The following is a 14,939-nucleotide window of genomic DNA, read 5'->3' as shown; positions in this document are numbered from 1 at the left end:
TTCTGTGATAGTCCATAGAAATAACCGCTGAGTGGATTATTCTTGTTCCTGAATCATTCACTCATGCATGAAATTAGCGTTACCAAAAGATGTGTTTTTGAGTGCTAATTTAGTCGTGTGGCTTACCTGAATTGTTCAGTCAAGCTAGTGTTCAGTGGTTGTTGTCTGTTCACAGGTGTTATATAATGTTCATTGTGGTGGAAAGTAAAATCAAAGAAACAGACGTGAACTCTGCTTGCACTCATGCTAGACTAGTATTAGATTCTTGTGTGTTTTATTTTAGATGGGTTTTAAACCAGTTAATATATGTTTATAGCACAGCAGATAATTAGTTTGGAATTTTCACGCTTAGCTTCTGAATACCTTCACAACTGTAAATGGTTCATCATTTTAGTATTTATTTGTATCCTTTATAACTTCACTATACTAACAGTAGCAAAGAATCTGATGTCCTTTCAATGGCCCTGTGCAGCTGTTTGGTATCCACTCAACGTATTCTCTGAAGGTTGTTATATTCAGATATGGCTCATGTCAGACTTTACACACCATATACATTCCTCAGTTGCAGTTTAAAGTGGTTACATATCTTTAAAGAAAATAATTTTCAGGTAATTTTTATTCCCCAGCATTTGCAGAAGACACAAGTAACTTGGACCTGGCTGTGCTTTGTTTTTCTCCCCCCTCTGTTTCCAAGACCAGGGATGCTGTTGCTATTACTAGCACCTCCCCTGTTGCTGTGACAGAGATCCACTCATTATAGCACATGTCTTTCGAGTCTGAAATTAAAACAGAAAATGCTGGAACTATTCAGCAGGTCAGGCCATGTCTGTGGGAAGAGAGGCCGAGCTAATGTGTCAGAATGAAAGATAATTAGAATTATACACGTGAAGTTACAACTCTAATTGTATGTCGTTATAACTATTAAACAATGATTTCACTGTAAATACTATTTTATAACAACTCAATTATTAAAATTATTCAGGTATAGAAAAGCAGTGACATTGGTCATGTTATGAGAATGGAGGGTTCATTCTGCATTTTGCTATTGATGACTTTTGGAAAGATGATCCTTTTCAGCTGCGGTGTTAACGGCCTCGTTACTCTGTCTGTTTCTCAATTTCAAAACAGAAAACTGACTTTCGTTGCACCTTATAACTTTGATACACAATGGCTGAACTATCAGGGTGATTAATGATTATGACAATGTCGTATCTTTATCCAGTTCAACAGAAATTAATATTCTATTATTCTTTCCTTTGAACTCAGCCTTCCTTGGTGCTGATTAGTGAAAGTTTAAAGACAAAGGTTAGATAAAACTGAGGTCAATCTTGGGCTTCCCAAGCACTGCTGAAACCTCTAACTTTCTGCAGCATTTCACTGCAAAAACCAAAGATAGCTTCTTGTTATTCTGCTCTGAGGCAAAAAATAATCAAGGTTAAATTTTAAATTCTTCACCATGTACTTCTGTCATTGAGTAATCTGTTGGCTGTTTTCCTGTTTTGCTATTCAGAGGTGATTTGCAGTGAGTTTGTATTTTATTTACATTATTCTTTTACTTTAACATTTTTAATTTTTAACAGAATTTTACTGTGATATATCTTATAATGGTAGTTCAGTTCATTTCTTCTGAGATCTTTTAAATGAGTCACTTAATTGCCTAAATCATAGTGAGGCGATTGTTGTATATAATGATAATGGAAACTTTTTAATTTAATGTATTTTCCTTGAAAAGTTCTTTTCACATTGTTTTTTTTAAACCATTTTTGTATTTTCATGAAATAAAGTTTGCAGTGTTTTGTTAACAGTTGGAAATAATTTTGTCCTTATTTTGTCCTGAGCTGGTTGAAAGATTGTTGCATTGGTAAAGTGAAAGGGTAAGACAAACAAAGGCATATCTTCTCTCTTAATTTGGTTGTAAACCTGTTGTCTCTCTTCTCATTCTCGTTAAATCAATTGGACCTCATTAAAAGAGCTTGAATGTGAGGGGAAAGAAGGAAACATTTTGGGTATCTTTTAAATAAATATCTGTATAGTCAACTTGGTTGAATCCTCAAACAAGGTCTATACACCCACAGGTTTCTCTTTTGTTCCCTGTCGCTATCAGTTCACGGTGGTTCTGATTGTGTAGTCTCAGATAAATGTTTTGTTGTCCAGAGAAAATGGATACTTCCACTTCACTAAGATAATTTTATTAAAATATGGTTCTGCGAACAATTTAAATGCATGATGGAATGATGACAACAGGCAGAGGCGCCAAGAAGTGTCTGCGTGGTTTTCCTCCGGGTTCTCCAGTTTCCTCCCACATTGCAAAGACATACGGGTAGGTTAATTTGGGTTTAAAAGAAAATGGGCAGCGCTGTAAATAAAATTAAAAAAAAAGAAAATGTAAGTTGCTTTGATTTGGTTTGGATATCAATCCTTTTAATTAAAATTATAGGAATAAGAAGCAGAAATAAAAAAAGTACCAATGTTATTGTTCAGCAAATTAGGAGCTCTGCTGGTCAGGATACAGTGGTCCTCCAAGACATGTAGGTGTTCAGTTAGGAAAAGGCAATTAGTTGTAAACTAAATTTATTTATCTGTAGAGATGCACAGGTAAACTGATAATCACCTCCCCCTGTGCAAAAGTTGCTATTCCTCTTTAAATCATAGAGTTAAATGGCAAATAAGACAGTCATTTAATTCATCATGCCTACGTGATCCATTAGAAATAACTATTTAGAATAGGTTAGATGCAACATTTCCCCACAGACCACCATGTATTTACCTTATTCCTTTATGCAAGTTCCTGTTGAATCTGTTTTGAAGAAATCTTTCACCTCTTCTGAAGAAGATGATGGTTCTGCTCTGGTCTGGCCAATGTTCATCCCACACTCAACATTATGAAAGAAAATGATTATCTGTTAGTCTATTGCATATTTTGGGAGTTTGCTGTGTACAAATATATTGTTTTTGTTTCAACATTATAATGAGTTATCACACCTCAAAAAGGTAGGTAGCTGGGGTCGGCGGGGGGGCCAGGTGGGAGATAAAAGGGAATGATGTGAGAAGCTGGGAGACTTCTCACCTTCCCCACCCACCTACCTACCTTCTACTCTTACCTGGACTCGCCTATCAACTGCTGGCTCGTGCTCCTCCCCCTACCCTTTTAATTCTGGCTACTGCCCTCTTCCTTTCCAGTCCTGATGAAGGGTCTCAGCCCGAAACGTCAACCATTCACTTCCCTCCATGGGTGCTGCCTGACCTACTGAGTTCCTCCAGCATTTTGCATGTGGTGCTCTGAATTTCCAGTATCTGCAGCCTCTCTCGTGTCTCAAAGTTACCAACATTTCTTTGTACCTGGATTGGGGAAAGGATCAGGATGACTGAAATATGTGAAGATAAAGTGTATTGAAGCAAAGCTCCATGTTATAATTGTTTCAGGTCAAGGGTCCAATCTGAAAGACTAGAATCAGCTATCAAAAATAAAGTTATATTAGGGACAGATTAAGAACACAAAGGAATAATCTGTATCAACTGTACTCGACAAGTATCCAATGAATTTCATGATGAACTTGTTAGCCTCTAAGCATAAAAGCTTTGTAGAATACAAGACCTCATTTCTTCAGAGCACGGCCTGTACCCTATCATACAAAGAAAATGTTGGAGAAAACCTAAAGCGATAACAAAGAAAGTATCTTTGAAATGGTGGAGTTTTCTGAATGGTTCTGATGTGAAGATAGCTGGCAACAGGAGTGGAGGATATAAATTAACAATAAACAGAGAATCAAAGGAAAATTAGAATCACTCAGCAGGTCTGCAGCATCTGTGGGAAGAGAAACAGAGTTAATATTTCAGGCTGAAGATGCTTCCTTTGGATATGGTAGATGCATATTCCAAGTGGATAGAAGCAGTTCCTATAGATACTTTTAATCTCAAGTGATGATTTCAAAGTTGAAAATGATATTTGTTACACATGTTCTTCCTGTATGGAGTTGCCTGTGATGGACAAGATAACAAATTCACAAGTGCTGAACTTGCTGATTTTCTCAGCAGGGTCACGCATGTGGCTGGATCTGCATGCTATCCAGCTTCAAACTGAGATATAAGCAGGAGTAGGTCATTCCTCCATTGTTGTCTTCTCTGCTTTTTGATAAAATGATGGCTGATTTTTCACCTGACTGCCACTTTCTTACACTAAAACCATACCATATGATCCTCATAACATTCAATAATCTATCAGTATGTCTTGAGGATATTCAGTGCCTTATCCTGCATAACCTTTTTGGGTAAATAATTCCAAAGATTCACTTCCATGGGAATGAAGACATTTATGATAAATGGTGGATAATAGCAGGATATTTAGAAAATTAAACAACCATCAAGAAGAGTCACAGTGGTTTAATGAAAGGGAAGTTGTGTTTGACAAGTTTGCTAGAATCCTTAGAGGATTTAACAAACTGGATAAATAAAGGGGACCAGTAATAGCAGTGTAGTTGGATTTCCAGATGGCATTTGATCAGGTGTCAAGTAAAAGATTACTGCACAAGCATGGGGTTGGGAGTAATGTTGTGGCACAATAGGGGAGTGGCCAACAGAAAACATAGTCTGGATAAATGGGCCATTTTCAAAAAGGCAATCCATAACAAGTGAGGTGTCACAAGATTCTTCACTGGGGCCTCAGCCATTTATAATTGATATTAAATTTTAATGACATTCATGGAGTGACTAAATTTGCTAATGACAGAAATATAGATGGATTAGCAAGTTGTGAGAAAGATGCAAGGAGCATGCAAAGGGATAGCTATAAGTCAAGTGAGCAAGAAGTAGGAGGAGGGAATACAGTGTGGGAAAATCTGAGGTGGTCCACTTTGGAAGGAAGAATAAAAATGCAAATTATTATTTAAATGCTGCAGTACAAAGGAATCTGGAGATCCTAGTACATGAAGCCCATGCAGGTTCAACAGGTAACTAGGAAGGCAAACTGAATATTGGCCTTTATGGCAAAGGGTATAGTGTATAAAAATAGGGATGTTTTGATGCAACTTTAGAGGGTTCTGGTGAGGCTGCAACTGGAGAAATGATCATTATTTTAGTCTCCCTATTTAAGGAATGATATACTTACATTGCATTGGTTCCTGGGATGAAGAGGTTGATAGATCATTTGAGGTTGGGCCTAAATTCACTGGAATTTAGAACAATGAGAAGTGATCTTATTTAAACATATAATCTTCTGAGTGGGATTGACTGAGTGGATGGTGAGAGGATATTTTCCTGAGTAGGGATTAGTAACAGTATGAGGTTGTCCATTTAAGATGGAGATGAAGAATTTCTTCTCTGAAGATTGTGACTTTTTGGAATTCTCTACCCCAGAGAGCAATAGGGACAGAGACACTGAATATATTCAAGGTAAAGACTGACAGATGTTTGAACTGCAAGAAAGTCCAGAGTAATAAGGAGAGACCAGGAAAGTGATGTTTTGGTCAAGATTGGATCAGTGATGAATTGTAGAGCAGGTATAAGGGGCTGCCTCCTCCTGATTCTTACATTCCAGGACTATGGGGAAAGAACATGGCATGGAATAAATTGCTTTTCAAGAATCTGGCATAGGTTTTATGGATGGAATGGCCTTTTTCCATGCAGTAACATTTCTATGAATGAGTCAGACGAGCTATGATTAACTGGCATTCATTTCCCCTTCTTCAAAAGATTTGAAAGCAAACATTTCACCTTATGAAGGGTCTCAACCCGAAATGCCGACTGTTCATTTCCCTCCATGGATGCTGCTTGACCTGCTGAGTTCCTCCAGCATCTTGTATGTGTTTCACCTGGGCAATCTTATCACAAGCATTCCCTTTGTTTTCTCCCCCACGCCCTCTCTGCAAACTTGCAACATGTTTGTTTTCTTGCATTTCCAGTTCTGGTGAAGGGTTATTAACCCCATCTCTCTTCCCACAGATGCTGCCTGACCTGCTGAGCATTTCCAGTTCTGGTGAAGGGTTATTAACTCCATCTCTCGTCCCACAGATGCTGCCTGACCTGCTGAGCATTTCCAGTTCTGGTGAAGGGTTATTAACCCCATCTCTCTTCCCACAGATGCTGCCTGACCTGCTGAGCATTTCCAGTTCTGGTGAAGGGTTATTAACCCCATCTCTCTTCCCACAGATGCTGCCTGACCTGCTGAGCATTTCCAGTTCTGGTGAAGGGTTATTAACCCCATCTCTCTTCCCACAGATGCTGCCTGACCTGCTGAGCATTTCCAGTTCTGGTGAAGGGTTATTAACTCCATCTCTCTTCCCACAGATGCTGCCTGACCTGCCGAGCATTTCCAGTTCAGATTGTTAGATTTCCAGCATCTTGCAGCTTCCAGCTTTTCAGGTTGCCATCTCTTTAAATGAAGCCACGCTTCGTGAGGTCACAGAGAGGGGGCGGGGGTGTCGACGGTTGCCTGGTGACGGACGCGCACGCCCCTTCGTGCAGCGTCACCCCGGCAGGGTCAGAGTTGAGCCTGCTCGGAGCGACTGGAGATCGTTGGCCGGCGCCGTTCAGACGATGGCCACGTTGTGCCGGGGGAAGCGCCTGAGCTGCCGCCGCGCTCTGCTCGCCCTCACCGCCGCGGCCACCTTCCTGGTGCAGCTGCTGCGCCACGGTCACGCCGCCCGCTTGTACAGCAGCCAGGACCCGGTGGTCATCCTGGAGGCCCAGGGAGTGAAGGCGCTGCTAGTGAACTCGTCCAGCGCCTGGGTTGTGGAGTTCTACTCCTCCTGGTGCGGCCACTGCGTCAACTTCGCCCCCATCTGGAAAGCGTTGGCCCGCGATGTCAAAGGTGAGTCCCACAGCACGGAGACCGACTCTGCTATTGTCCCGGCACCGGTTCTGAATGTGCCAGCCTCGTCCTCCTCTGCTTGTTGGATTACCAAAACCGCAAAGCACGTTTCAAGTTGGGGTTATTGCCATATGGAGAGGTATGGTGAGGCGCAGTTACAATGGAAAACTTGCCTGCGGCAGCATCGTGGGCTCAGACAACGCACAGAACATCAATTATACAAGATTGTGCAAGAAAATAACACAATCAGAGGGGAGTCCGTGGCGGTGCAAGAAGTGGTCCGTAGTGTTCCGTTTTGGAAGAGTTGTAATCTGCCCAATTGAGTGTTAGACAGACCAGAGTCATTGTCTTCAAGTTCTCAATACAAGCTCTGTCCTGATACACGGTTTTGACCCGAAATGTCGACAATTCCTTGCCTCTTACCCCCCCCCCCCCCCACAGATGCTGTTCGATCTGCTGCGTTCCTCCAGTAGATTGTTTGAAGCTCTGTACTCTTCTCATTAGCACTCCAGTCCTCTTTCCAGCCATATGTTGACCGTTGTCCATTTCTCATTCGCTTTTTTCTGATGGTATTTTGATTCGATTATAGTTATCACAATAATGACGAAGAATAAATGAATATTGTCTGCATCTGAATGGTTAGTTTCTTTGCTCCATACCTATTTGTTTACATTCTGTTTTTAGTTAGAGATGTTGAAACTAATGAGATGCATGAACATGAACTTCTGCATTCACCATTTAAAATAAGATTTCTTTTATGCTTTGGACTGCTTTTCTGAGAGATTGAAAATTTTCGACTAAAATGGGGGAGAAGAAGGTTTATATAATTGAAGCATTGTTGAGTTTTTTTTAATGGTACATCTCAGATCAATGCTGCTGTTTGTGTAGGAGGTTCCCTGAAAAAGGGAGGTAGAATAATAGGTCTACTTTTCTAGAATTTATCTATTATTCCTCAACTTTTTTTTTGGTCCTTGCCCGTGAATGAAATTGAGGGTTGCCTCTTCTTGGTTTTTATGATTGATGTTCATTTGAAGGCTAACATGCTTTTGCGGCAAATGTATTGAATGAGGACCTGGAATTTATATGCCAGAAATTTTATCTCCTTTGTGACTAACAAGTATGCAAAGTGTAGACTATGTATTTAAATGCAAATCGTTTCTTTTGTATTGTGTGGCAATCTCTTCATCTAGATCTTTATTCTTAGTGAGTTTGAGTTTAAAGTATTGTTACATGTTTGTTTTAGGCTTTGTAATCTGAGAAATTCATAAAAGCTTTTGGCATTGAGAGCTACGAATCTCTGGATGATGAGGTTGCTGATAAAATTGCTGCATACTCCCATTGTAGATAGTTTTGTCAACATTTGGTTATTGTACTGGCAGTATAGAAAATGTTGAAATGTTTTTTCATTGGTTGACTGCAATGTCACTGAAATACATGTTTATAATACTGAAAAATTGGGAATCATTATTGAAGAAGTACTAGCAGGATATTTGGAAATCTTAATGCAACTAAGCAGTATTGGTTTATGAATGGGAAATGACGTTTGACAAATTTATTAGAGTTCTTTGAGGATGTTAGAAACTGGTCGGATAAAGGGGAATATGCTGAATTTTGATTTTTGAAGGCACTTGATAAAATATAAAACATAACTCCATAGGTGGATTAGCTAACTAACAATAAACAGTTGGGATAAATGGGTGTGCATTTTTGGTTTGGCAAGCTGTAACTGTTGGGGTGCCACAGTGATCAGTGTTGAGACTTCGATTATTTGAACTCTTTATTGATGTCTTAAATAGAAGGGCCGAGACGATTTGTTTGGAAAAGTTAAATTGGTGGGCAAAAATATGGCAGGTGGAATATAATGTGAGGTTATCCACATAGAATAAAAGAGAGGCGAAATATTGATTAAATGAATGGAGATGATAAAATGCTGTTGAGCTGATGGCTCTCATAGAGTTGTACAGCATAGAAACACACCCTTCAGCCCATCGAGCACCCATCTACATTAATCCTATTCTGATCCCATTTTATTTTCCCTACATTCCCATCAACTCTTCCCAGATTCTCTCACTCACCTACACAATAGGGGTAATTTACAGTGGCCAATTACCCTATCAACATCACACCTTTGGGATGTAGGAGGAGACTGGAGCACCTGGAGAAACCCTTGCAGTTATTGAGAGAATGTGCAAACTCCACACAGTGCCAGAGGTCAGAACTGAACCTGGGACTTTGGAGCTGTGCAGCTGCATGTCTTCATATACATGTAGTAGAGCAAGTAATTAGGAAGGCAAGTGGGATATTGGCCTAATTTCAAGGGGCATGGATGTTATAGTCAGGAGGTCTGGCTACAACTGTATAGACCTTGGAGTGACCACCCCTGAAGTACTTTGTGCAGTTAAGAGTTCCTTATTTAAAGAAGGATAAACTTCCCTAGGAGGTATTTCAGTGTAAGCTCATAAGTTTAATTCTGTGCTGATGTGTTGTCTTTGAGCAAAAGTTGAACAGATTGTTCCTTTAATCATGGGAGTTCAGAAGAATGAGTGATCTTGTTGAAGCAATGGAGATTAATGCTGAGAAGATCTTTCCTTCATATGGGAATCTAGAATGAGGGGCATAGTATCTTTAATCTAGCTAAGTAACATTTAAGAGTTATTGGAGTGCTGGAATGAAATTGAAGGTCCTGGTGATTCTTAGTCTGGCTTTTTTAATCAGCATTTTTTTCTAGCAGTGGAGAGTATCTTGTATCTGGTGTCATTTGATGCTTGGTACTTGATGCCCAAACTATCGATGTAGTCAATTTAATAACAGGGACTCAGATTTTCTCTGCACAGACTGCTAACTTGTCACTTCTGTATGTTGGTTATATACACAGAGCATGTTGAAGATAAATTTCTTACTATACATTTGTAGCTGTACTACTAACTGGCAGTCAAGTGCTTAGAAGAATTATAATGATTATCTATAATGGTTGTCTTCACTTCCGGAGCTAGTGCTAAACAGAGATCCTGTTTCTTTCAGTTTGTGTTCAGGTGCTCTAATTTTTGTCAAACCTTATTGGTTGTATGCTGCCAGTGTTGCAAAAAATTGCAGTAGTGACAACATTAATTTTCTTCTGCATTCTCCCTCAAAAAAAATTCAATGTGACAGTTTGCTTGGGGATCAAGTTAATAAAAGCTGAAAGCATTGAAAGTGTACAGAAAGTACTCCATGAATTTTTTGGGATTTTCCATGCCCTCCCCACTGCAAAATATTGTTCCTTTTAAATCCCTAAAATTGTTTAAGGAATTTAAATTTCCCATTTATTTTGTACTTTAAATTAACTTGAAATGGTTACTTTCAATATAACTGGTATTTTCTTCAAAGTAACTTTCATTTAAATGATGAGCTGTGAAAATGCATTTTAAATGAAGAAGCAGATGTTGGATAAGCAGCTCTGGTTTTGCAAGCAGATGACTTAGAAGGATGCAATTTTTTTATTTTAGTTAAACAGGCTTGTATCGATTTTTTTTCCCCTGTGCATTCTCTGAAATTACTACTGACACTAAATTCCACAATTTTTTAAGTACATATATGGCCAGGGACAAGTGAAATTAAAGCAATGGAAGTTTTATGGACTTCAGCAGATATAGCAGCAGTTTTGTGCTTTAACTTCACTGTATTCAAAGTTTTCCTGAATTTAGTGTTCACTTACCCAGTGTACAATGATCCTGAACTTTGCAAGTACAGTCCACTTGTGAATATAAAAGAATTGTAGAAAATGAATTGAAATGTTTGAATTGAAGGTGTTTGGGGGGAGGGAATGCTGTGCTTTTTTTTGAATAAAATCTGGACATAATGCTAACACTGGGCTTTTGAAATATTGCCAGGCTCAAGAATTTTCAGATTTCTGATACTTGAGTCATGCAAAACTTTGGTAAATTCTGCACATCTCTCAAATGTTCAGAGACTCTGAATTTTATTAGCTTTGAGCATTTTTTTTGAGGGCAAAAACTTTTTCTTTCAAGTGTAACCCAATAGTAAACTCACTTGTATACTCCATAAATTTCTCTAAGTGAAAATTAAGTCCATTTTTGAACTTAAGCAATCTCATGCAACCTGCTCCATACATCCATTTCCCCTTTTCCCACTTCTCTTCCTCTTTCTCCCCACCCCCCCCCATTAAAAACTAAAGAGAAATCATTACTTTTGGTCTTTAGTTAGGAGTGGTTAAATTATACAAGCAAATTTGGCTACTGCTCATACAACAAAACTGTATCTTACCCTTGGCTTTCATTGTTGGGTGATATCCTATTTCTGTTCTCATGACTGTACCCTTATTTTTGCGGGCTTCTTTATACAGGTGGAAGAAGCAGTTGTTGGGGAGGCAGTTGCACTGAAATCGTGTTTTTCATTCCATTACAATTGTACAGAAGCTGTAACTGCCTTCCTCTCTTTTTATAAATGCATGTTCATCTGCTACAATGTGTAATTGAGGTTGATGTCTGTTTTGAGTCACTTGAATGGGGTGAATCTTATCCTCTTAAATGCTGTTAGTTGTACAGCAGATTACCAACAGGCTGTCCTATTCCTTTATTATGTTAACTTGATGTTTCAGTTTTGGTGGAAGTACTGAAAATTTCGGATGGTTCTGGCAACAAGAACTTTTGCAAGCACTTGCTTGATATCACAATCTGCGCCATTTGGCACAACTCTTACTCTACCATTTCCGTTAAGCAAGGGGACTGCTTCATAAGTTTAACTGGTGCTCCTCAAATGATGCAAGTCTTTTTATGTAATCCAGTCTTGTAGTTTGCCAATTATATAGATAGGGTTAAGCAATTTCACAACCAATGAATTGGATCCAAATTCTGTGGTCCTGCTAAATGAGTTGATTAGTAGTGGACAATTTAACTAAGTGGATGAGGAGGTTCCATGAATATGCCTATCTTCAAAGAGAACACAGCACATGATGTGAATGTAGAAAATAAAGTGGTAGCATTTGCAACCATCTTCAGCCACAACTGCTCGGTAGATGATCCACCTTTACTTTCTCCTGAGGTGCAAGGTGGTCTTCAGTCAATACACTGCACTTGAAAACAGAGATTTGTTCATGTACTTGGTGCAGCAGAGCTGAACCTGATTAGTATCCTGGCTGATATGCCGGAGAACTAGCTGTGTCTCAAATGTAACACATTCAAATCTGGCACCCACCCAGCAAAGTGGAAATTTGTTGAGGTATGCTCTATCCTCAATGCAAAGCCAAATCTGTTTTGAATCAATCATTTCCCTGTTTGTCTACTGTCATTCTTCAGTTCATTGACAGAAGATGTCACTCACCAACAACCTTGTGGATGCTTGGTTTGGACTTCCTGGAACCTTGATTTAAATGTGGATAAAAGAGCTAAATTACAGAAATTCATCAATGACTTCTGCATCCTTGTGCAGAACTCAACAATTTCATTACTTTTGCTGCTAATTCCACCCTGTCCTCTCCTTCATATGATCAACCTCTGACTCTTCCATTCGTTTTCTAGGTCTCTCTGTCTCCATCTCAGGAGATGAGATAAGCTACTAACATCTATTACAAGCCTATCGACTCCCATAGCTATTTTGACTACTCTTCATTCCATCCTCCCTCCTGTAAGAACCCTTTTCCATTCTCCCGGTTCCTCTGTCTCCATCGTATTTGCTCTGATGATGAGACTTTCTGTAACAGTGTCTCTGAAATGTCTTCCTCCTTCCTGAACTGCGGCTTCTCTACCATTGTTAAAAAAAAGTCCTTGACTGCATTTCATCCATCTCTCGCTCCTCTGCTGTTACCCCCCACACCTCTAGAACAAAACAAGGATAGAGTTCACTTGCTCCTCACTTTTCACCCCACCAGTCTCTGCATTCAACAGATCGTTCTCCACAATTTCTGCAACCTTTTGTGAGATTCCACCACCGGACACATCTTCCCCCTCTCCTACCCTTCCAGAATTTCAGACACCCATTAGAATGAAGCCTATTGCAAGCTTGAGGAGCGGTACTTCCTCTTCCATCTGGGCACATTACAGCCTTCTGGACTTAATATTAAATTCTACAACTTCGAGTAATTTGATTTCCCTGTCTGTATGAACTTCCCATCTGTGATACTGACTCAACATGTTTGTTTTTCCCCTCTGGGAGTGGTGGATGTGCCCAGCCTGACCTGCCATGCTTTTCTCAACTCCCTACATTCTTTTTTCTATGTTCTCACTCTCTAACCACTCCCATTTACTCACTGACCAGATAACCTCATTTACAGCTTATCCCCATGGTCACCCTGATTTTACCCCTTCAGAGATATCCTGCATCTTAACGAGTTTCCCTTGTCTCCTTCTCTGTTCTGAGGGAGGGGCTTCAACGTGAAATGTTAGCTCTGTTTCTCTTCCCACAGTTGTGGCCTGACTAGCTGAGCATTTCCAGCATTTTCCATTTTTATTTTAGATTTCCAGCCTGCAGTTCTTTGAGTATCAAAGTATCTTCCAGAGTATCTTTTGAGATCAAGATGTATTTGACCGTGTGTGGTATGATGGAGGCATAATAAGGGCAGGGTTGGTGGGGTGAGTAGCAGGTGGCAGAGGAATTTTTCATTATAATCTTGGATGTGAGAATGTTTGTTGATGATCCATTTATAGCTCCTTGAGTAATGAAGCAGTCTGTGTCTATGTGCGGGAGGACCCAGATAACATTCAGGGCCAGGCAATGACACTCTCCCCTCAACATTTAATGGGACTACTAACAGTGAACTTCCCATCATTTATCATCCTGAGGCTCCTCATTGACTAGATATTTAATTGGATCAGCCAGTCATATAAACGCTATGGCTACAAGGCATTCTAGGTATTCAAGGTATTATAGCTATAAGGCTGGGTATTTTGCATTGAGATTTATCTGCCATCCACAAGACGCAAGTCAGGACTGTAGTGAAGAATGTACTAGCCTGGATTGGTCAAAATAAAAAGTCAAAGTCAAGTTTGGAATTGGTTTTTTATTATCCGTGTATACCCTTCATCAGAACTAGGAAAAGGACAAAACAAGTTGCTGAGACTGGGAAAGGATTAACATCATCCAGGTTCACTGATGTTTGCTTGACACACACAGTCCCAAAGTGCCTGATTTCTACTGCCAGCACACCGAGACATCAATGTGATCTATCTATAAAATGCACTGCAGCAACTTGCCAAAACTACACAAACTCTCAAATCTCTATCGTCAAAGTAAAGAAGGATAATTGTACTTGAAAGCGTTTTTGTCTTTCCACATTGGGTCAAAGCCCCAAAATTCTCTCCCTAAGCTGCACTGTGTGCATACCTTCACGAGTTCCATGAAGTTGGCAGAGTACTACTACTTCCAGAGCAAATAAGATGGATAATAATTTGCAGATGACAACCAGAGCACATGCATGGAAAAAGTACAATGTGTTTTAATGTGCAAAAGACATATATGGAAGAACCTCCAATTTAATTTGGCGTTTTAATGCTTTCTCATCATTTGGAAAATAGCAGTAAACTCCACAGACTAGTTGAATATTCAGTACATTAGAAATACTACCATTGAAGGGGGAAAAATACTGCTTCGTAAACACATTCACAAGGTAACAATGCTATCTTGGGTTATTTAGATAACATATGCTAAGGCCACAAGAACAGGTTGGTGATATGAGTCAATTGTTACCTTTCAGCGAGCAGATTTTTTTATAGAAGATGCTGTTTACTAGTACATTGACCTTATTTCAACATTGTTGTATGAGAACATTGCAGTAGAAAGAAATGTGTAAAGCTAATATGCCCATTAATAGCTTTTGTAATTCTCTAGGTTAGTTTGGCAGTGAAAATTTTTAAATTGCTTTGTTCTCCCATCAAAAGAGAAGTGAAGCAAAATTACACTATGAAGTACTGTGCCTTTTTTTTCTGCTTTGTTTTCAGTTCAATTTAATATATAATTTGTGTTCTGTGATGTAAGCATTTTTAATGGAGTGCATTTGTTTTTCATCTTGGTTTTTATTTGAACCCCTATTTGACAAGGGCAAATTAATGCTTGTGTCCATATATGATAAACAATTTCCTTTTTATTGTTGCCTAATAATTATCCAATTATCTGTATCATTCATACACAAATACTTCATAGT

General features: G+C 39.3%; 1 protein-coding gene across 1 annotated transcript in view; it reads left to right on the top strand.

Annotated features, from left to right (window-relative positions):
- Positions 1 to 6,481: 6,481 nt before the first annotated feature.
- qsox2 (quiescin Q6 sulfhydryl oxidase 2) overlaps positions 6,482 to 14,939 on the top strand; it is a 61,491-nt gene continuing 53,033 nt past the window's right edge. Inside the window, exon 1 of the mRNA XM_052037020.1 lies at positions 6,482 to 6,805. Coding sequence (XP_051892980.1) covers positions 6,532 to 6,805 — 274 coding nt within the window. The 5' untranslated portion in view covers positions 6,482 to 6,531. The remainder of the gene's footprint in view (positions 6,806 to 14,939) is intronic.

Source organism: Pristis pectinata, chromosome 23 (assembly GCF_009764475.1).
Source record: "Pristis pectinata isolate sPriPec2 chromosome 23, sPriPec2.1.pri, whole genome shotgun sequence".
Classification (NCBI taxonomy): domain Eukaryota; kingdom Metazoa; phylum Chordata; class Chondrichthyes; order Rhinopristiformes; family Pristidae; genus Pristis; species Pristis pectinata.
The sequence above is the reverse complement of the archived record's forward strand: the minus strand, read 5'-3'. Positions and strand labels throughout refer to the sequence as shown.